Below are 14,968 nucleotides of genomic sequence, written 5' to 3'. Positions count from 1 at the left end.
TCAAAATCACTGAACATACATCCCTTATTTCTGCATCATTCATATTACCTCACTTGACCTTTGTAGCAAAGCCTTAACCACAGAAACAAATTACACTAGCTTAATTGCTATTACTTCACTGTAATTTAAACTTCCCTCAAACTTTTTCACTCGTTTCTGTTTGCAGAAATAACGTTTCATTCATGACAATGAGTGATACATTTCGTATCTTTGTGTATGAATGTTAATTACTCATCATTATCAGTTTATTCATGAGCTGATCATCAGGGCTTCCGATGCCAGTGACGCATCCAGTCACATGACACTGCCGCTGGTGACGTACGGCGTGAGTTTCTTTCCCCGTCTGTGTTTAACACACACTCTCACACACACTCGACTGGACATAAACAAGAGTGAAGGGCCTTTGTGTTACACTCATCACTGTATCCTCCAGCACAAGCTGACTTGAGTTGTATTTATTGTGTGTATGGCAGCTGAAGCTGCGCGCCTCTGACGGGATTTGGCTCGTGCGCGCGGGTGAGTTTGTGTTTGACTTTTATTGTTACACATCGACGTCACAATCTATCATTACAGCAGCTATACTGCACTGTTACATTTAAAGTGACTGACTGCTGCTCTGTGAGTGAGTGAGTGAGTGTATGTGTAATGGCGACAGGAAGAAGGGGTGGAGATGTAGTTTGTGGTTATGGTTTTAAATATGTGATCATATTTCATAATGTTAGTATTCATATACATTAAAGTTGATCAGAGTAATGGCACACGTGTGTGATCATACATCTACAGTATGTATGTGAATTACTAGTACTGAGATCATGTTCAACTAATCTGCTTTTAATAGTTTCATCTTAAAACTGAATTTATCAAGTTGGTTGGTTAATTATTCCTAATTATTATTAAACTTATTTCCAGACTAGTCAGTGATAACTAATTTGTATTAACCCTTATGTGATCAGAACTCAAAATATATTGCTGACAGTGGACACATTTTAGTCATGTTTAGTGAAAGACTGATATATCAGCAAGGCCAATACATGGGGCAATATTTGGTCATTTTGAGATTATGGCATTGGCCAATAACTGAGCCAGACTGACCGATAAACAGAACTTGTACATTTGTCAGATTTTAGATATACCAGTAGTTTTGTTTATGGATGGTGCACATTGTCTGTTTTGAATTGTAAATGTAGTTTGGAGAAAATTCAAAATTAATGTTATTATAAAATTTATGTTTATTTAAATTTGCTATTTGTTATAGATCTTATTTGCTATTATTAAATTGTATTATTCATCCATTTTCTGTAGTCCACCCTCCACTATAACATCAGTTACCAGTATCTGTCAGTATCAGTCATTTCAAAAGCAGTCACTTACTAATGTCAAATGTATGAATGATCATCCACACTTAGAGGTGGCAGATTGTTTTAAGTCAGTAAAATTTAGTAGTAAAGACTGAAATGGATAAACATCTTGTTACAACAAGCACATGAAGTCAGTTTCCTGTCCTGAAGCTCAAGGCTGTCTGAGGTGAAGTTGCAGGCCCTGGTGTTTGATTCAAGAAAACATCTAAAAGTTTTAACACCTTCACGGGCCTTTCCTCTTCAGCAAAAGGTCATGGCCAATGTAAAAATGCATCTCAAAATGACTGTGATGCAAGACTACAAAGTATTCAGAGCTATTACCTTGAAAACAGATTCGTACGTTAGGAATGACAGTCATCTGAAAATATTTGGCTGTGCTGAACGTCTTGATATAATAGGCTTTGTTTTCATGTATTAACACTATTATCTTTCTTCTATGACTGTAGGAAGAAATAAAAACCCTAAATCATCAGTAAACACTCAGACCAGTACAGTGGCTCTGGGGTTTTATGCCCAGTTAAAGGTTCTGTTAGAATGTCTTCCTTGTTTTACTTTCCTTTCCTTCTTCCCAGCTTCCAGGTGGGATTATTGCAAATCTGTCCCCTAACAAAACATGGAAGCGTTCCCTTCCCTTGAAATCAGGACAAGGGTTGCGGGTCCCTGCGCTGTGCATTCTAGCGGCTCTGGTCTGGTCAGCAGGAGCTGGCATTGCACTGCCTCGCTGGTTAGGAGACTGTGATGTCAGCCATTTTAGGTTGGACAGCAGAGCGTGTGGTGTGCCGCCATTTTTTTCCCCTCACTCTTCCATTTTTAACTGAGCCTTAACACCTTAGGTGCTGGCGACATCGAATCTGTGCCACTCTGCATTTAAAAAGCTCAATGTTCATTGGCACCTTTGGACTTATTATAATGACATTGGTGTAGTTGCATTTGTAATAATAACCAAACTGAGCAAAACATACCAAAAAGCCATACTGTGCCACTTTTGGTCTATTTGACGAAGAGGTCTTATTTTCAAAGCATATTGTCAGTAGAAAAAAAGCCAAATCAAACTAACTTTTATGAAATCTTCACAATTTATTGACATTGTTACAATAGACTGTTAAAAAATGTGCGTTCATGTTAGTTGAAACACGTTTTAATTTGAGAGTCAACATGCCATTCAGAATGAGGGGCTACGGCCAGGGAATGAGGGAACGCCATGCTATTGAAATGAGTGATAACAACCACACCTATCTAACACAGCCTGAAATAAGATCAGGGCCTGCTCTCGCCACACGCAGCGTCCTGAAAAACAAGCCAGTGAGAGCCAGGGACCAACGCCGTCCATGGGTTGACCACTGCGTGTATTAGTGCCTTAATTCAGTGTGTATGTGAAACAGTTTTGTGTGTGTGTGTGTGTGTGTGTGTGTGTGTGTGTTGGGGGGGGGGGGGGGGTTGTTGCCATGGGGATAGTAACACACCAGTGGTGCTGACGACCCGTCTCCCTGTAGACTGGGCTGAACTTGTTGAAGGGGAGAGACAGAGAGGGAATGGGGGAGGGGAGGTGAGCAGGCAAACTGACGGTGGGGTACATGTGTTTTCGCCAAAGCAAACGTAACGAATAGAGAAGAGATTGTAACTCCAACTATTCGAAGCCATGTTTATCATCGTGTAACGCTGCCTCTAAAACATCCGCATGGCCAAGAATTGGTCAGTTTAGGCACTATTGTGTAATACAGGACATGTGATATTGTTTATTTACGTGTTCTCTGGGCAGAGAGACAAAGATGTTCTGTCTGAAGCCACAGGACGATACTTGTCTGAATATATAGGCCTCAAACATTTAAAATAGTTTTTATTCATACTTTTTAGTGTCACCAGATTGTTTGCTCAAGGGTAAAGAAGATCAGCACTCTTGCAGACAGGTATGCATTACATTTAAGTATTGCCAAACAAGTCCATGACCCTAAACTAATGCTACAGCATTTTTTTAGCATGTCAGAATACTGGTTGATCAATATGTGGTTTTCAGTAACAAATTTGTCCACTCAATATTGAACATTTTCTTACATTGTCGGGTTGAAGCTAATTTTTAAGCAAACAAATTGGCACAGTTTATTCGTTTTGTATGTTATAGTGCTTGTTCATGTATCCGCAGCTTATCCGACAGGCGCTCAACGCAAACGGCAGCTTGGCTCCCAGGTTGACCACTCGCTAAATAGCTCATGGTGGAACATTCCAGAGTCTTTGGAGTGAGCCAGAGAGGAGGAGGAGGAGGAGGAGATGGGGGGGATAACGGCTCTGTGATTGTTGGATGAGGGTGAAAAAAGGGTGTGTGTGATGGGGGTAGGGATGGGGAATTGGTATCAAGGCAAAAAAAATTCCTTGCTGAAACACCTCACTGCTTCCTGCAACAGTTAATGGCCCCTCCCCAACTTCCCAACACATGTGTACACACACGCTCGCACCTCGGCCCAAACTTACTTGCCCTGCCCCCACACGTCTTCTCATCCTCAGGGTCTGACCCACATGATGGATGTCAGGCCCGCCTACCACACAACCCTTTTGTGTTGGTTATGTGACCCAGCAGTGTTGGCAGGGCCGTGCCCCTCATGCAAAACTGTATGGCAACACTGCAAGCTACAATGAAGGGCATTTCATCTGGGAAAAACAGGAGATACGTGGCAGTGTGTTTGCAAGGATGAACCCCCCACTTACCCTCTGACAAACACATGATCACCTAGAAGTACGTGATTTAGAATCTGCCATCTTTGCTTCTGGGCTCAGAACTTTTGAGGCAATAACTTGAGCCATAAATGCCATCTGACTAATCACTCTGAAACTGCAGGAAAATTGTATCATGACAATGGCAATTGGTTGATACCACCACAAGAACGTGCACAGCTCAAGATAATTGCTTGTGAAGTTTTGCTACTACTGTATGTGGTGTCAACAACATCAGACAGAGAAAATGAGAAAAGTCTATTTTGCATCTTTAAGAGCCCTCTAAGTTGGGCACTGGAAAAACATAATCTAAACTAAAACAAAATAATAGTGATTTATATGTTGCTTGGAAGAAGTTTTATGTAGTCAGAATACATGAATAATATTGAATGGCCATCAATGAAGAATAATATGTTTTGGGTCCAGATAGTGTAGTTACTGCATCTACCAGCAGGGGCTGACTAGACCATGTTAACAGACTTAACCAGGGGTATCCAATTACAGTTCCAAGAGGTCCTGTCTCTATATTTCCTTCCCAGCGGAGGTCTGGACAATATGTTTTTGGAATAGTTATACATTTCCATCTGGGCAGCAGTAGTAAATACCCTCATCATGAGCAGAAAATAAAGTAAACTTGTAATTTCAAAGTTTTAGTTGCCTTTTTTTGCCTTCTACAAATTTCCCCAATTATAACATTGTTTATTATGAAATGCTCTTAACATGCTGATGAATAAAATTAAATGTAGATGGAAAAAATGAGCCTGATCTCATGAAAGTGCGTATCAATAGCATGAATTTATGTTTGTATTTGGCATGCTATTTATATGCAGAAATTACTTTTATGTGCATTTGATACGCACGTGTTTTACGTGCATAGGATACGCACTTTTTGTGTACATATAATATGCACTTAACCCACACCACCAATCCTACCCAAAGGGTTAACAATGCATATCATATGCACGTAAAAAGTAATATCTGCGTATAAATAACACGGCAAATACAAACATAAATTCATGCTATAGATACATAGTACTAGGAGATCGGGTTGGAAAAACGTCTTGTCAAAAAACTTGTTTATTTGAATGGTCGTAGTCATATATGTATGACAGATAAATAATTGTATTTGCTGCATTCTCATTTTATGCAGTGTTTTAGCGAAAGCATTAATCTATTTTGCTGTTCAAAATAACTGTATCATCTGCAGCTCTTAATGTGGCGCTTTACTTCTTTAACATGAGAGAAGCAATGCAAAAGTTTATTACCATAAACTAGCCTGAGGGCTTGTGGTGTGTACTGCTCTGTTGTTTTGACACACTGCTCACTTTAAACTGTAGAAACGGTAAAATGGTGCTACCGTTGTCATTATGTCAGCCTACTATTTGAGGATCACTGGACTAAACCTTTCTTTGTCCTTATGTAACATGGTAGAATTGGGTAAAGTTGTAGTACTCCCAGAAGACTTTTCAGCTTGTTTATCGGTCATAGATAACTCTACAGTATTCTCTTATTGGAAACATGTTCTCATTGGCATCGTTGTGGACCTCTCTTATTATGATTTGTTCTATCTATTTGTGGCCCACCAAACCCCTTTCCGTTAGATGGTTAACTTGCAGCTAAGAAACTGTGCTGCCCTGTTCTTACGTGTCTGCTTGCTGCAGTCAAAGATTAGTGAATTTGAGAGAAGTGGCCTATATATCTAGCAGTTGTTAACAAGCCATTAGAAGCAGAAATGTACTGCAGTGGCTTTTTTTACTGTTTTTTGTTGTTGTTGTTGTTGTTGTTTGGTGAATACACTGTTGAACTTAATTGTTGAAATGAAATGTTGTTGTTTTTTCTGACTTTTTTGTATGATCAGATCAATCAGGTTTGATTGATAGTATGCCATTCACTTAAACTACAAAAGTAAAAAAAAAAATGGGGTGTGATGGGTTTTGAGAACAGAATGAGAGGCTGTAAAAGGTTCTTTGAAAGTGGCTCAGCCATCAGAGACAGACAAAGCAGCTCTTCTCCTTCAGTGTGAAAAACATTTAGGCCAATAGGCAGTTTTTTTGTTAGTATAATAACTAAATTGATCTTGAATTCTGTGGTTGTTAAATGCTGTTGTTTTTTGTCTTTACAGATTGTTGTTCTGATGCCTGATACACATTGCCATTAAGGACACAGAATACTTTATAATGGACTGATGATCATGTCCATCACCAAGTTATCAGTGGATGTTCTATAAGAGCGGATAACCTTAAGTAATCAGGAATCTCACTGGAGACTTAAGTAGACAAAACCATGGCTAGCAAGAGGAAGTCCACCGTTCCATGCATGATTCCTATAAAAACCATGCATCTGCAGGATGACTTTCAACGGGACAGACTGTCCCCTCCAACCAAGGACATTGGCTTTTCCTTCAGGGAGGAAACAAGTGCAAAAGGCAGTGAAAGTTTGGGTGAGTCCTCTGGGCAAGAAGCAGGGGATATCCATAAAGATGGCGGCATTTACACTTGTAAGCCATGTAACTTTGAGACACAGGACCTAAATCTTTTCCTTGATCATGTCTACAGTGGGCACCCAGATTTCCGCATTGACCCCTGTTTTCTTTGTGTGGATTGTGGGATAAGTGCTGCAAAATTTGAGGGCTTAGCTCTGCACAATGCCCGTGTCCATCCTAGTACAATAACCACCACACTTCAGCTCAAAAAGAAGGACAACAGGATCATGGTAGAGCAGAGTCTTTGCATGGAACCTTGTGAAAGCACTAGCTCTAAAGAAACAGAGATATCCATAACCAAAACACCAATCATGAAAATGCTGAAGGGTAAATCAGAACCCAAAAGGATTGTTGTTTCCCACCCTGCCACTGATGACCCGCCACCCTCTATTACTAAAGCGGTGGGGAAAAATGACTCTCCTGCAGTTACAGTCACCCATGTGCCCACTATTGTTCACAGTGGAGCAGCCAGCAAAGTTGCTCTGCCATCAGCCATACAGATTGTTAATGGCTCTGGGGCTTTACCCATGCTGAAGACGGCTGTTACACAAGTTGTGTCTGTTGTGCAGAACACAAGTCTCAATCAGCACTCTGCTCCAGTCTCCTCATCCCACTCCTCTTCAGCCTCTTCATCATCAAGTACTAAGAATCTTCCAAAAGTGATGATCCCTCTCAGCAGCATTCCTACCTATAATGCATCCATGGACAATAGCAGTTTCTTAAAGACATCCTTTAGCAAGTTCCCTTATCCAACCAAGGCTGAGCTTTGCTACCTTACTGTTGTCACCAAGTATCCTGAGGAGCAGATCAAGATCTGGTTCACAGCACAGAGGCTAAAACAAGGAATCAGCTGGTCTCCTGAGGAAATAGAAGATGCCCGCAGAAAAATGTTCAATACAATCATACAGGCAGCACCTTCCATTGGCCAGCAGCAACGTCAGACCCACCACACTGCTACTCAGCCAACTATCACAGTTCTGGGTACAACTGCCATCCCTCACATCTTGCAAGGTAGCCTGGTTGGACAAGGAGGGGTGATTGTCACCCAACCAATGATGGCTAATGGAATTCAGGTCAGCAGTGCCCCTGTTGCACTAGCGGTCACACCCAAACCTCAGGCTGCTGCAAAACCTATGATGCAGGCCAGACCCGCTGCAGCCCTGGTAGCTGATAAAGGAATCAGCATGGTTTTAGGCACTGTTGGTAGCAGTAGTAGTGGAAATTGCAGTAGTAGCAGCAGTGCTAGTGCTAGCAGCAGTTCAAGCAGTATTAGTAGTACTAGCAGCTTATGTAGCCAGGCTAGTGTAATCAGTGTTGGTGGAAGTAGCACTGCAAAGTCAAATAGCAACAGCAATGTTAAGGTCAGTACAGCAGGCACTAATGGCACTTGCATTCAGAGCAACGGTAATATTGTGAAAAGTGAGGGTAAAGGCAATTCTGAGGCTAAAAGCAACAATAACGGCAAGAACAATATTCCATCTGCCAGTACCACTCCAACCACTACCTTGGCATCTACAACTACAACAGATAGCACAATACCAAGTAAATCAGACTCCCCATGTCCTGTCTCTATGAACTCTCGTATTTTCTCCTCCAATAACTTCCTGGACCCCAGCTTTAACAAAACCAAAAAGTCCCAGGGACAGCTGGCAGCCCTAAAGGAGAGCTTCCTTGTTAACCAGTTTCCTAATCAAGAGGAAGTAGACAGACTTATAAGCCTAACTGGTTTGTCTGTACGTGAAGTACGAAAATGGTTCAGTGACCGCCGCTATCACTTCCGGAATCTGAAGGGTTCAAGGTCAAGTGGCAGTGGTCAAACTGTTACAGCTGGTGGTAGCATTTCCCAGCTTGATACACTTGCTGCTGTAGACCTGTCAGAAAACAGTTCACCCCCGGAGAGGCCCAAAACTCCCCAGCAGTCACCTCTCAGCCCCTCACAAACATCATCACCACCAACTCCCACACGGCGTCCTCCACGACCCCCATCGCCAGATTTCACGGCTATACGGTACAAGGAGCGAGAGCCTCATCAGGTTCGTGCTTTGGAAGCCAGCTTTGCACAGGAACCAGATCCATCTAGTGAAGAAGTTGACCGGTTAAGAGCAGAAACCAAGATGACTCGCCGCGAGATCCATGGTTGGTTTGCTGAGCGGCGAAGGAGGGTAGCAGCAGAGAAGAAGAAAGAGGAAGCTGAGAAGGCAGAAAGGGAAGATGATGATACAGTGGGAGAGGAAGAGGGGGATGGAATAAAAAAGGAAAAAACAAGCAATGAGGAGACACATGAAGCTGAAGATTCCTCCATAGAAACACAAGTCAAAGAGGAGAAACTAAGGGATGAGACCGGTACTGAGCCAAAAGTTAACCCTATCAAGATCAATCTCAAAATGCTGAAAGTTACTGAATCTAATGGAAAAGGTGAGCCTGAGGGAAGTCAACTGATTGAAGCTACCAAGATGCCACAATCTATCTCTCAGACTTCCCCATACCGAGGTAAAAAAACACCCGAACAGCTCCACCTGCTGAAGCAAGTCTTTGCACGCACCCACTGGCCCAGTAGTCCCCAGTACAATGAACTGATAGCTAAAACGGGCCTACCACGACCAGAGGTGGTACGTTGGTTTGGAGATTGCCGCTATGTTCTGAAGAATGGTCAGCTCAAGTGGCTTGAGAGTTACCAGACCATGGTAGATGAGGAAGACTTTCAGAAAGCCAGCATTAGTGTTCTAAAGGAGCACCTAGACACACATGGTAAACTAGATGAGACTAAGTTGGAGGAGATTGCCAAGTCAAGTGGGTTAGGTGAAGAGTCAATCCGGCGGTGGTTTGCAAATAAGACACCACTTTTATTGGAGGAAAGGAACTCTGAGAACACAGGAAGTGTGATGACTGGGTCATCATCTGCAACCCCAACTGAAGCTGCTCTAATGTCACAGAATCCAGACCATGAAGATGTAAAGGTGGGGCAGTCAGGAAGCAGCCTAATCTCAAAGGATCAAACCGTAGAGTCAACAATTGAAATATCAACTAATACTAAACAAGGTGATTCATTTTCTGCCAACTTAGCCATCAAATGAATTACATTGTAGCTTATTTGAGGATGTGTGAATTGGAGGGATTAAAAGAAATTAGCCTTCAGATTGTGCACAGTATAAAGTCATTCTTGTTTAATACTGTTTGTTTTGTTTTTTTGCAGAGTCTGACTGAGGAGGAGAGTGGATGCATGAATGGATGTAAAGAGATATCACCCTACGGGATTACAGCACATGCGACCTTTATTTGAAGGCTTTTTTTTTAAATGTCAGATGAAACTTTAACAGGAGCACTGGAGGATACCTCTGCAAAAAAAAAATCTCTCTTCTATAATGAACATTTTCTTTTTCACCCAACAGTTACTAGCTGTCCCACTGTTCAAGACATGGTGTGGATTGTTGAAGGTCAGGATACACCCCTTCACCAGCCAGCTGCTTTTTCTATTTGGACAGAATAGAGGGGAAAACAGACATTGGCTTTGAGAAGCGAGACGCCCAAGTTGAAGTCCAGAGTTTTTCTTGAATGTGTATTTCTTTCGTTCTACTACTTCTGGAGAGGAATTGCCATTTTTAGGGAAATGATGGTGTACGAAGCGTAAACTGCACAGCTCTCATTGAGCCCTTTTGTAATTCTTAAAATATGACTTGACATAATTGCACCTCAGAGAGGTTAAGTTGTGTGCTGTAGGTGAGCATCAATACCACAGCACCTTTTTTTTTTTTTCCTGAAATGTCATTGAAAGTAAAAGAAAACTGTAAAATCATGATAGATTCACCAGTGTGAACGCTTAGGCTTGTATGATTTTTACAAATATTATTTGCAGAATAAATTTAATAAAAAAGGTCATGGATTTTCAGGCTTTGGAAAAAAAAATATATCACTTTTTCATTGTTGAATAAGTACTTTATTCTCAGGCTTGATTATGTTTCATATGAAAAGCAAAATTAAAATGTGTACTTCCTCCAATATAGCATAGGCACATTACAGAAAAGGCTTGGTTTGTAAATAAGAACATTGGTAACAAAACATTGATGCAAGAAAGCATAGAAAAAGGCATACATGTCCAACAGGGGATCTTTCGTTGATGTATATATGTATACATACACCAAGGCACATGAATGATGCAAGGAATTAGCAGACACTAATTTACAGACTGGAGAAGGGCTACAGAAGTTCAGGGAAAGGAATTTAACACTCAAAACTAATTGAGGGAATGTTGGCTAATTAGGAATAAATGCAGGTGAATTCCCTCTGAAGAGGTTTGGCCTTGTCTTTTCTTCAAAACTCCGTGATTATGGTCCCTGTGTCTTTCTGTAATATTTCTAGATCGAAAAATTGCCATACACTAAACCACAGAGACTAACTAGGGGAAAAAAAAAAAAGAAAAGAGGAATGACAGAATTTATGCATGTATCCAAAGACGCAAACCTGTTAATGTCCCTCTTCTCCAATTTCCAACGTAAATAACATTTCTGCATATGCTCAATCAGGGGAACATACAACGTTACAATATAACTTGAGTAAACTTCTGGAGCATCTTTCAGACTTTGATGCACAGAACCAAATAAATACTGACAAAAGCGCCATAACTTTACAGCCAAAAGGCAAAAAAAAAAAAAAAACATTTCTAAAAAGGGGGGGCGCTGCCAAGCACAAACAACCTCTGCATAGTCACCTTGCTCCATGATCAAATGGAAAGCCAGGTAAAGCATCAGTGATGGAAAAAAAAAAAAAAAAAAAATAGTACAACACAGCATCACAATGGCTTCTGTATATGGTTGTTGGAGACTGAATGATTCTCAGAACTACATGGCATGTGTATATGTGTGCAGATCAGTAACATCTCAACCTCTACTGGCTAAACAAGAGAACTGCATGAAACTTTTATCAGAACTACAATAAATATGGCCTTGTTTTTACTGTACATCAACTGTAAATACTGAGGTTTAGCAGTCTTAGCTTGTTTATCAATTAATGACAACTTGTGTTAGAGCAATACTATGGCATAATGCAAAACTAAATGACTGCTTGGCACAGGGTATACATCAAAAGAAGGAATGACCAAAAATGCCCTCTCTTATCCACAGTAGGGGGTTAAAAAAAAAAAAACACATTATCAACACATCTCAAAGATCATGTCCTTTTTCCCCCATAAGTATTCAACATTCAGTGAGTTCTACTAACCCAATGTACTGAGACAAAAGTATTTGGTCCCAATTTCTTGTTTACACCACCTGCACAGTCTACCTTTGGCTTTCTTTAAACAGACACAATGGCTAACACACTACTAAAAGTACTAAATCATACATAACATTTCCTCCCTTTTTGATCTGATAAGACAACACATAATAAAAAGCCTTCAGGAACAAGACATTTCAATTGCTAAAATGGAGGAACTTTAAATGATAAATCACAGAAATGGTTTTAGAGGGATAAAAATGTTCTGAAATGAGATGGTCCAAGTTCTGTTCTGTAAACTAAATACACAACATTTCCAAAGCTCCCATAGCCTAAAAACCCCACCTGAGCTGTTTGTGAATTAAAGTCCACTCGTGCAGACTGGCAAAACATAAAACAAGGAGAGTGATATTGCTCTCTGGTCACTTGATAACTTCATAACTTTATTTTAAAACAAAATAAAGGCTGTTCTTGAGTTAAATGTTGAAGAATGTCTTCCTGAAGCTCAGACGGCGACTACTTCAATGAGATCTGCCATCTGCCTGCCTGAAAAAATAAACAAGAACATGTGCATCCTGGGACACATCAAACACTTCAGTCCATCAAGTCGGACAGAGGGAAGAGAAAGCGTGAGAAACGCAATTAAAAAGGCCAAGCCCTCATGTTAGAAACATACTCGTATAGAAAAAACAAAACAAAAACAATAACATTATGAAAGTTTAAAACAGATGTTTAAATAATAAAAATAATCAATATGAATTGAAATAAAAATGTGGAGTGAGAGGCTCTTTGAGAGCAGATCAGCTGCAACGCTTTTCTAACTGACAGCAAAATGGGGCGCACACACACATTTATATATTTATATATAAGCCAGAGACAGAGTAAAGAAAAGTATTATTACTCCATAAAAGTTAACCTGGAATCGGTTTCAAAGTGATGAATGATACAGCCCCAACTCAATTCTGAAACACTGGCCCTGTCCTCGAGTCTTGCGCTGTATCAGAACACCCCTGTCCTTTCCGCCGCAGGTTCGGATTGTAGCTAAGCAGATATTTGTTCATTTCTGTCCATGAGCTAAGGCTCCATTCATGCCCCGTAAGTCCCTCTGCCACTCACACGGCCCTGAGCGGGAGAGAGTCGCAGAGAGAGGGAGATCTGTCCAAAAACACTGGCGATTTCCATAGAAACGGGTTTCACGGCAGTCCTTGACATCATCAGCTCTGAAGGAACCTTGTCGCTGGCCTTGCGTCTGCTCTGTCCATCTGTCGTACGCTCAGCCGGTCGTTTACGCACGGTTGTCGGCGCTGACACGAGCCCTGCGAAGCCTACGAGGGAAAAGAAATTCAAATGTAACCACTTTTGATCATATTTGGTCCACATCACAGCTTACTTTTGCCAAGAACCACCAACTCAGACAGGAAGAGACCATCTGAAGTAATTCAACCAGCCGCAGTTGATAATAGATTTTTATAATTTAAATGTGCTGTTCTATAGAGTGGTGCAGGGATGATGTATTTTTGTAGACCAAAACCCAGAAACGAGTTGCATTTTAGCACGTTCTGGATTTTTTGAATGGGTTTTTGGTTCAATGCTTTAAATAAGGTCTGTGGTGAACACAAGATATTTTCATGTTTTATTCTACGACAAAAAAAACATCAGTTAAACCCTCTTGTGATTTTTCAAAAGCTTTTACTTGTCCTGAAAAAGACGGTTGCAAACGTGTCTAAATGAGACTATAGAGGTTGTCAGTTGTACTCACTGTCATTAGTCGCTTTCATAGTCTTGTTGTGTTTATAATCGCTCTTGCAAACTTCTATAACTCAAACCTTTAGGAAAAATGCTTTTAAGACTGAAAGAGTTGTCGGAAGCTTAATTATGGTGACGTTGAAGTCATGTGATCGTGGTGTAATTCGTTTATAACCTACGTTTAGCTTTTGACTTCTGCCAATTGTATTTAGGCCTCAAAATTCATAAAAGTTGTGTTAATTTGTGAAGATGATCATGATAAACAATAAGAATAAGAATAATAAGCTTTTGTCGGTCATAGCCTTTATTTTCTGCAATAATCCAAAATATCCCATATCCCTGCTCCACTCTATTACCTACTGTAATAACACTGATTTCAGATTTATCTGCATCAAACGTCATACAGAAATGTCAATTTACAGGCCCGTTCCTGTGATGTGGGCGTTTTTGGCCACAATTCAGATCTGCCTCCATTCAATCAACAACTGATGGGTAGGACCAAGTCCCAACTAGGGATGTCACGATACCAAGAATATAGTAGTTGGTAGTGATACCACCAAAAGTACATAATACTCGATAACAAAGTCGATACCACGGTTAAAAAAAAAAAAAAAAAAGAAAAGGAACAATACTTAAACATTAACTCCTTTAATGGGGGGGGGGGCATTTTTATACATATTTTAAACAGAAATTACAATTTTCACATCCGAAATGTTTGCTTACTCAATGTATTTGTGTTTTTATGAGGTAATTTGTTGCAATAGTCGGTAATAAAACAAGAACGAATAAACAGAAGCAGTAGCATAAATACAATAGAATAAAGATATAAATTAAACAATGCTGTATATTTTTTCAGGTAGGTCTAACAGTAGTATTCAAGTAAAAACAACACAGAAATTGAATAATCAAATATAAAATAACTCTGCATAGTCACGTATACACTGTATAAGTTAAATAGAGATTAAAGGGTTAGTTCACCCAAAAATGTCATTCATTCATCTTCGGAACACAAATTAAGATATTTTCAATTAAATCCAATGGCTCAGTGAGGCCACTATTGAGAGCAAAGCCACTGAACCTCTCAAGATCCAGAAAGGTACTAAAAACATATTTAAATCAGTTCATGTGAGTACAGTGGTTCAACCTTAATATTACAAAGCGACGAGAATACTTTTTGTGCGCCAAAAAAACAAAAATACTTTTCACCAATATCTCGTGATGGCCAATTTCAAAACACTGAGCTTTACGAATCTTTTGTTTCGAATTAGTGATTCGGTTCTCCTATCAAACGGCTAAGCTGCTGAAATCACATGACTTTGGCGCTCCAAACCACTGATTCGATTCGTAAAGCTCTGAAGCAGTGTTTTGAAATCGGTCATCACTAGATATTGTTGAAAAGTCATTATTTTGTATTTTGGCGATAGGTAGAACCACTGAACTCACATGAACTGTTTTAAATATGTTTTTA

At 40.2% G+C, this 14,968-nt stretch overlaps 2 protein-coding genes across 5 annotated transcripts in view; one reads left to right on the top strand and one right to left on the bottom strand.

The window, feature by feature from the left end:
* The first annotated feature begins 311 nt into the window (after positions 1 to 311).
* zhx3b (zinc fingers and homeoboxes 3b) lies at positions 312 to 10,963 on the top strand. Its single transcript, XM_051879101.1, has 3 exons — positions 312 to 516; positions 6,187 to 9,585; positions 9,740 to 10,963. Exons 2-3 carry the CDS (start codon positions 6,348 to 6,350, stop codon positions 9,748 to 9,750), a joined length of 3,249 nt encoding a protein of 1,082 aa, XP_051735061.1. The 5' UTR covers positions 312 to 516; positions 6,187 to 6,347; the 3' UTR covers positions 9,751 to 10,963.
* The window catches only part of plcg1 (phospholipase C, gamma 1), a 56,297-nt gene continuing 51,786 nt past the window's right edge, over positions 10,458 to 14,968 (bottom strand). For all 4 annotated transcript variants that reach the window (XM_051879099.1, XM_051879100.1, XM_051879097.1 and 1 more), the window contains exon 33: positions 10,458 to 13,079. In XM_051879099.1, coding sequence (XP_051735059.1) covers positions 13,040 to 13,079 — 40 coding nt within the window. In that variant the 3' untranslated portion in view covers positions 10,458 to 13,039. The remainder of the gene's footprint in view (positions 13,080 to 14,968) is intronic.

Source organism: Ctenopharyngodon idella, chromosome 22 (genome assembly GCF_019924925.1).
Source record: "Ctenopharyngodon idella isolate HZGC_01 chromosome 22, HZGC01, whole genome shotgun sequence".
NCBI classification, from domain to species: Eukaryota; Metazoa; Chordata; class Actinopteri; order Cypriniformes; family Xenocyprididae; genus Ctenopharyngodon; species Ctenopharyngodon idella.
The sequence above is the reverse complement of the archived record's forward strand: the minus strand, read 5'-3'. Positions and strand labels throughout refer to the sequence as shown.